The 8,971-nt window shown below is 32.2% G+C and overlaps 1 protein-coding gene across 1 annotated transcript; it reads left to right on the top strand.

Annotated features, from left to right (window-relative positions):
- Positions 1 to 4,563: 4,563 nt before the first annotated feature.
- LOC125196803 (chaperone protein dnaJ 20, chloroplastic-like) lies at positions 4,564 to 6,278 on the top strand. Its single transcript, XM_048095430.1, has 2 exons — positions 4,564 to 5,036; positions 5,979 to 6,278. Exons 1-2 carry the CDS (start codon positions 4,605 to 4,607, stop codon positions 6,114 to 6,116), a joined length of 570 nt encoding a protein of 189 aa, XP_047951387.1. The 5' UTR covers positions 4,564 to 4,604; the 3' UTR covers positions 6,117 to 6,278.
- The last annotated feature ends 2,693 nt before the right edge of the window (positions 6,279 to 8,971 follow it).

The following is an 8,971-nucleotide window of genomic DNA, read 5'->3' as shown; positions in this document are numbered from 1 at the left end:
TTTTATATTTTAAAGATGTATCACTTTAGCTTCGAATACCTACATATATAGTCAAGCTTAGTTCGTGTAATTAACATAGTCAAGCTTCACTAATTATACCAAGAATTAATAATTTGGTGAGAGTTCAACTAATTAAGCTCCAGAAAATATGGAAGCTGCTTGGTTTATTTAAAACCTTAAATACTGTAATGTATTCCAGTTCTTACGTGACACCAATAATTTAAATTTAAATACAAATATTTTACCTAAGTTCGAATGGCCGACCCTTTTTATGCGCTACTCCTCTTTTCGGCCTGTCTACAAAAAGACAAACACAAAAATATCATAAACTCGAATTAATAATTTAGTGAGAGTTCAATTTTTCAATGTAATAATATTTATATCATAGTTTGCATGGAGTACATAAAATGTCAGAATGAGACTGTGGTTAGACTTAGATGTATTTGGACTTCTGAGTAGGTAAGTCTGAAAATCACATTATTTATTTTCACTATATACTGATAACTAATTAGGAGATCTGGAATAAATTTTTAAATACAATTACTCCCTCCGTCCGCGAATAGGAGTCCCGTTTTGCCATTTTAGTCCGTCCACGAATAGGAGTCCCAGTTTATTTTTACCATAAATAGTAATAGGGTCCCACCTTCCACTAACTCATTTCACTCACATTTTATTTAAAACTAATATATTCAGGTGGGATCCCTATTCCACTAACTTTTTTCCACCCACTTTTCTTAACATTTCTTAAAATCTGTGCTGCCAACAAATGGGATTCCTAATGGCAGACGGAGGGAGTATTTATTATGCATCGAAATCGAAATGTTAAATATGTTACTCGTAAACGTCAACTTCACTGCTCCGACATGCATATGATAAAAAAAAATTCTAGCTGTTTTTAAAGAGTTTTATAAATATTCCCTCCATTAAACTATAATAATTTTCGTTGTAACAAACTAATGAAGGAAGATTTTGCAAATTGCGTGGTGACTTGCACAACTTGACATTTAAATAATGATATATATATAGCTGTCACACTCTTAAGAATATTATATTCATCCATGCCAAGGATGAGATTAATTAAAAAGTCTCTGATTGGGGCCAGCAAGGATGTTAACTACAAAAAAACTTTGTTTGTTAGATTAACTCAAAAGTCTTTGATTGAGGAATAGCCAAAAGAACTAGTAAATGAGATCGTTAATGTACTTGTTTTGGAAAAAGAACTTTGATTCGGACTATAAGAAATCATAAGATCTAACAAAATGTAAAATGAAAAGGGGAAAATCAAATAAGATTCTTTGTTGCAATTATATGCCATACTAATTAGATCCAAAAACTTTATAAATATATTATTGAAGATAAATCTAGAAATTCGATCCGTTTTACATATACTAATCCGTGACACGAATCACAATAGCTCTTCTGATTATATAATAGGAGAAGTGATTATGGCTTTTGCATCCTCCATTAGGCAGCTACGAATCATTAATTGAAAGTGAGATGTAAATATTAAATAAATTCCAGCTTACCGACAACGCCGACATAATTAGCTTTTCATCTGAAAACAATTGAATCGGATCATATATATCATACATGTGTCACCCTTTTAAGTATTACTATAATTAATATTTGGGTGAAGTAAAGACAAAAATTATTAGGATTTTTTTATATAGGAGTATAATAAGAAATTTGTCAAAAACAAAATATAACTAATTTTTATGGGCGTTTAAAACTAATAACAAGACTATTAGCTATTAGTATGTGCGGATAGAATATTTCTATGATAGATTAATTTAAGTACAGCTAAAGAGACGATAAATCTGGTTAAAATTTGTCAATTCTCAAATATTTTGTAATTAAATTTGGACTTCTTGCAGAATTTTTTATATAATTACTATAACTTATTAGTCTTTAAAAAAATTAGGACTCCATATTTAATATTGTTAAAAAAGTAAAAATGTGAAGATAGCCGGTATTTAATCGCTGAAAAATAATTTTGAGTTTTTTCTATGAAATAAAAAAAAAAGTACTACCAAAATGGTAAAAAGTATATTAAGTAATTAAAAATGAAAGACTTGTTGGCATATAATAACGACAGTTCAACTCTTCGTCGGAATTCAAGCAGACACGACCCGGGCCATCATGTCTGTAAATACTTGAGCTTCTTCCATGGTGGCTGAAAACGAACTTGTAGAACAAGTCATTCAACCTATAAAATTAATGAAAAAGATACTCCTTTCACCGTTAAGTGTCACAAGTTGATCTGATTCGAATTTTAAGAAATGTAATAAAAATTAAATAAAAAAATTAATTAAATGTAAGTCTTATTTTTATATATTTTAATAATAAGTACTTCCCCGTCCCATTGAAGATGACCCACTTTCTTTTTTGGTTTGTCTCGATCAAGATGACTCATTTGTTAAAATGGAAACTCATTTATCTCTACTTTATTCTCTCTCTTTTACTTTAATCTCTCCACTTAACACACAAAATAAAATTGCATAAAATCTCGTACCGTCCAAGAAGGGGGTCATCTTCCTTGGAACGGAGGGAGTATAAAATAAATATGACGAGTAATAATAAACATACAGAAAATTAATTACAAATAATGGCGGATAACTCTCATGTCTTTGTCTGGACATTGCCCCAACCTCAATTTCGATCAATACGAGTTTCGGAATCGCAAAGAGGATACACCAAGAAGACAATTGCACAAGATGATGGAACTTAAACAATTTTTAACGAAATTAAAATTAATCGATGTCACATCATTCCCTTTGCCACATTGAATTAAATGTCTGCATATAACACTTTTTTAAATTAGGTTTGATTTACAACAAAGTCCCAAACTTTATGTACTCGTCATTTTGAGTTTTAAAGTACTCGTATAAAATAACGTCGTTCTTGAGTCTCGTTTTTACACACTAAACATAAAATTTATTTGGCGTCGGCAGATGACTTGCGTCAAGATTTCTATATCGAAAATGAAGACACGCTATTTAAGATTCAATTAAATAATGCTTATATGCTTCGGTATGATACTATAAAATGCAAATTAATATATTGTACAAACTCAAAACTTTTCAACACAGTTTTAATACAATATCAACACAGTGTAAAATTTCAAAATTTTAATGCCAACACAGTATCAACAAATATCAATACAACATCAATCATTGACTACCGTTGAAATTCTGTTGACATTTTCCTGTTATGTTTTTTTGTAATTTGTTGACATTTTTCAATGGTTCAGATCATGATTTTGATTTGTACAATATGCAGAGTTTTTATTTGATCACATTATATAGAGTATATAATAAAATGGTACTATAATTTTAGAATGTAAAGTGACATTTATGCGATGAATAACCGGCACAGCACTACATTAGAGACATGAGTAATCAGCAAAAACATAAATAACATAAATAGTTCTAATGTTGATCAAATTAAATTCCTTGTAAGAGACAGTAGTTCAATTCAAAATTAAAATAAATAGTAAAAATGAAATGATTAAAAAAATATACTAGAAATAAATTTCCATTACGCCTCTACTCTACAATTATTCTAATAAGACAAAGTTAGGAATAATACAACCACACATGAGAGCATACGTATATCCCATCCCCCCTTCCTTACTCACAACACTTTTTCATCATTACATACTATTTCGTGCTCAAGATATGCACGTCACATTTTAATTTAAAGCCCAAAACTATAATTCCTGCTATTTTTATAATTTTTATGTACATGTTAAAACTTCCTCATACACATGCTATAATATTTCCTAAATATGAAATTATTTTGTAATTACTTTAAAATATGATTTTTATCTACAATTGACAAGGTATAATACACCAATTAAGCAAGATAAGATACATAAATATGTATTGTGAGGGCACTAGTATGCTTTAAAAATTAGTGATACGTGGGTTCTACTTTTATATACTCCCTCCATTTCTAAATAATATGTACTTTGAGTTCGGCATGAGTTTTAATGTAAAATTGATAAAGTAAATAAAAGTAGAGAGAAAAAGTAATTAAAGTATTGAAAGTAGAGAAAGGGTCTCACTTCGTTAAAGAGAAAAGACATTTTTGTAAATTACAAAGACGGACTAAAAAGGAAAGAGTGCATATTCTTGTGAGAATCAGTAAAAATGAAAGAATGCATATTCTTCGTGGACGAAAAAGGTATTAGTATAGTATTTGGGACAAAGAACAAATGAAAATACTCCCTCCCGTCCCCGATTAATTGACACTCTTTTCCATTTCGGTGCATCCCTCAATAATTATCACACATCATTTTTACCTTAAATGGTAAGTAGGTCTCACATTCCACTAATTCACTTCACTCATATTTTATTATAAAACTAATATAAAAAGTAGGTCTCACATTCCACTACATTTTTGAACCAATTCTTTTTTACATTTTTTAAAACTCGTGTCCGGTCAAAGACTGACAATTAATCGGATGGAGTATATATTATCGTCTCTCTCTTCTCTATTTTAAGAGGTGCATATGCATACCTAAAAAAGACGCTATAAAAAGACGAACTCCAAGTTGAGTGGAAAGCATAATCATTTCGAAATTACATCCAAATTTCCCCAAAATGAGCAGCACTCACATAGCTCACCCGCTCCCCACAAACCGCTTCTCCTTCCCCCGCTCCACCCGCCCCCATCACCACCACCCGCCCCATTCCATCTCCTTCCGCTCCCGCCCCGCCCCGCTCCACATCCGATCCGCGCTCAACGCCACCGTCTCCGAAACCGCCGCCGCCATGACTCTCTACGACCTTCTCGGCATACCGGAGACCGGCTCCCTGCTCGAGATCAAGCAGGCCTACAAGCAGCTGGCGCGGAAGTACCACCCCGACGTCTCTCCGCCCGAATTGGTGGAGGAGCACACGCAGCGCTTCATTCAGGTGCAGGAGGCCTACGAGACGCTCTCGGATCCTCGCCGCCGGGCGCTGTACGACCACCACGTCGCCTCCGGGCTCCACCTCGCCTTCGCCGCCCGCCGCAACGGCAGATTCGATGAGGTTAGTCTCCGTTAAATTGTTCAATTTTTTGTTTCATTTCACATTGTGTTTTGTTGTTTTTGAATTAGGGGTTTCTGTTTTGGGGATTTTGTTGGATCTATATTTTTGTCAGTGTTCTAGTATTGATTTCGCTAATATTTCTATTTGTTTTACAATTGAATTATGCAATTTTATCTGATATGATATTTGTGGATAAATATTACTTTTATCATTCTGATTGTTGTTTTACAGTAAAGGTAGTTGAAGTATGAATTGAATTTTATCGTTGTAAAAAATTATTTGAATCCAGGTTTGTTCAACCAAAGTAGAATATATGCATATCTATTAGTAGTTTATTGGCTTCCTCTGTAAAAAGTAGGGAGTGGAAGCCATTAAGTTCTACTTCTTTTGAAAATATGGTCCTCTTCCAAGTGTCTCTTTCTCAGTTTCTCTAATCACAAGAATTATTAGCTAATGAGTTATTGATTAAGTTGACTCTAAGCTAGATACTGCATAGTATATGTGTGTTTATGAGTGTTGATTGTGCTGATTTATCTGCTCGAGGGTGTTCGGCTACTCAATATTAAACCGGTCCGAGATTACTCCAAAGATTGAATTGACCAAAGATTACCCAAATATAATTCTATTTTATCACAGGGGAGTCCATGACTCATAAGCCAATACTAATACGAAGCATTGAGATGTGTCCATCCAACCGAACAACATATGTGAGACTAAATCAAAGTATTCAATCCACCAAACAAACACCTACTCGCTTCACCCCTTCTTTGACTTCATGCTCGAATCTTAACCAAGAACTTAGGATTGACTTTGTGTGTGGAGCACTAATGATACTACTTTTTAAGATCTTGATTTTGCTGGGATACATGTTTTAGATGCTTGGTTTTGTTTCGTCACTCCTAGTTTCAAGTACTTGCTGTCTAACAACGCGTTTGAAATCAGGAAATGGAGGACAGAGGCGAGTGGAAGGATCGGTGGCAGTCTCAGTTGTCAGAGCTCAAGAGAAGAAGCGTGCAAAAGGAGAATGCCGATGGCATGTCATGGGGTGCAAGGATGCGCAGAGAGAGGAACGGAGTATAGTAGCCTTCTTCTACCTTTCTTTTTTTTTGCTGGTTTAGAAAGGGGTGTCTGGTTTATGCTTGGTAAGAAGGCAAACCATGGTACGACGTAGTTTTGACACGAATATGAACGCGAAGCACGATGTAATTGTATCTGAATATATATGTAAATAGTCTTCTATCATCAGAGTTCTCTTTAACTATTACTGAGTATTACTCCACTTCAATATCTTCGCCCTTGATTTCAACTTCTGGAATATTGGTGACACCAAGCGCACGGCCAAACTAATGCTATTTTCACCTTAGTTTTGTAAATTTAGATTTGACCTTTTGTTTCCAATATACTATTTACAAGCTTAATTGAGTCTAAATGAAAACGATCCTTTCAAGCATGTGTGTTTGGGAAGGGGATTGTGGCATACATAAAAGGGATAATTGTAATTTAAATTATAAATGTTTGTTGACTTTTGTTTAATCTCATAATTTTTGAAAAGGAATATAAAATTATAAGTTTTAAATTTTTGTATTTGTTTTATGATGGTTAAAATTGAAATAAATACTAGTATGACAAAATCATAGTACAATATGATAGGGCAACAATCATATAGTTGTGATCTGTTGCTAACTCATCAATGTAGTGTATTGAAAATGTCAACACAGTATATTAGAATGTCAACACAAATTTATGTTAAAATGTTAATGTGATCGTATTGACATTTTTAATGCACTGCATTAATGAGCTAGCAAGTTATGAGCTAGCAAGTTAAGTTATATTAGTCAGAATTAACTAAAAGTTATTACTCAATAGAAATTATCCCTAATAATAAAAGATGTATTTATTGTGGATATTCTTGATCCAAATAACGGAAAATGGTTCCATTCTCATGATAAATTAAGGGTTTAATTAGAAATCTACCTCTAGTTAGATTCACAACTATGAACCACGAATTCGATCAATAAGGGACGAATTCAACGTAGATCTTCATAATATAAGAGCTGAAAAAGTTCCTAATTTATATTCGTAATTAATTTTGAATCACATACTGTACCATAAATATTGCTTTTTAAAAAAGTCGTTGAATTGGGAAAATATCCCTATTGGTATTGGATTGTCTTTTTCAATGAAGTTATGGTGAGACAATTTCCATACGCAAGTTGCTTCTTCAATTATTATCATTTGATGTATAAGGTTGCATATGTCCAGGAACAGTAGTCTCTAGAGGGAATACGACTTCTTCAAAATATTGGTTTATTCACATATATGTAGATAATTACAAGGTTTTTATGGTTTCTATTTTCTACACTTGGCTTCTGAATTCGGGAAAATGAGACATTTGCAATTATTAACAACCATACAATTAAGTCTGGTTTCAATTTTATATTCTAAGGTTTCACATAGAGATCAGAGAGAGTATTATTTCCACCTCAATAAAAGTATTCTTGTAATAAAATAAAAAAAGAAAAAACTTAACCGTTTCTTTTTTTCTTTTCTTTTTTATGGTTGTGAATCTTCAAAACATTGTTGAGTCTTTTAAATGAAGAATTTTGAACGTCACTTGACGTAATTAATAATAGTACTAAAATTTAAATTGATAATGAAAAGAAATATAAGCACGCCACAAAAATAAAGTCTCTGAAGTTTTAATTGGAGACACGTCACAATTGTTGAAATGTTCTTTGGTTAAAGGAAATTAAGCCAAATTAGTCAACTAATCTCTTAATCTTGAGTACTCTTTAGTCTTTATTTAGTTAGTGTGATGGCTACAACTACCTACCCATAGTTTGATAAACCATAAGTTAGCTGATCTGATCACATTCTTAATTAATTTGATCACTTTATTAATTCATGATGGCTTCTGCCACCTAACGATCTTTATCATTGAGAAAGAAAGCAATTCTATTGCAATAGTTAAAAAATTAGATGGTTAAACGGAACATGTTCGGTTGTGGGAATAAGAATTTTCTAAGAGATTTGATCACATATATTAATAGATTTGTAGGGTGTGAAAACTTGTTATTTATTAATTATTTGATAACATCTTGAGTAAGTTAATATCGTTTTCCGTAAATAGAAAATGGTTATTAATAAAAAGTTATCTGGATCTTCTGTTTTTGTATCATTACGTTTGTCAAGAGAAGAAAGCGTCATTGATTTAAATGAACAATTGCATATGGACATGATTAGGTAGAATCGTAGCAACTAGCAACATTCACTTGCGTAGTATGCACACTGCACATATCAATCAAGGCAGTGCCGTAACGATTTTCATCAAATTAATTACCATTTATAGTAAAATTGAACTGAGACTCTTATTCGCGGACGGACTAAAATGGAAAAACGGCACTCTTACTCGCTGACGGAGGGAGTATATTATTAAAATGCATTTTTAGTTCATTTTAGAAAATTCAGATTTTTAAAATACAGGTATCATTTTAATCATTTTAAGTAATTAAAACGAACTAAAAATGACCTTCATGTTATCTAAAAATGACATAATGTATAAACAACGAGGGACCAACTTTAACACTGTTAAAATAAACGAACCGTTTTATCGTTTTACTAGATTAACCAAAAATTACTACACACTCTTCTTTGAAACTTAACTAAACTTCTACAAGATTTTAAAATCCCTAGAAACTAATCGGGAGCAACTCGAGTGCTAATACGATTTTGCTTTAGCTTCTAATTACACTTTTAATAATAAATGTATAATTATATAAATCTTTTGGTTTATCCTTTAAGAGGATCATCATACGTTAGAGTTATACTAGTTACTAGAAACATACAGATCTACCAGTTGTTTTCTACTTAATTATACATCTTAAGTTAAAATAACAAAAATAACTACTTCTCCTTGTTGAGATCTTAAGTTAAAA

Source organism: Salvia hispanica, chromosome 6 (assembly GCF_023119035.1).
Source record: "Salvia hispanica cultivar TCC Black 2014 chromosome 6, UniMelb_Shisp_WGS_1.0, whole genome shotgun sequence".
Taxonomy (NCBI): Eukaryota; Viridiplantae; Streptophyta; class Magnoliopsida; order Lamiales; family Lamiaceae; genus Salvia; species Salvia hispanica.
Note: the sequence above shows the minus strand (reverse complement) of the source record. Positions and strands in the feature narration are given on the sequence as shown.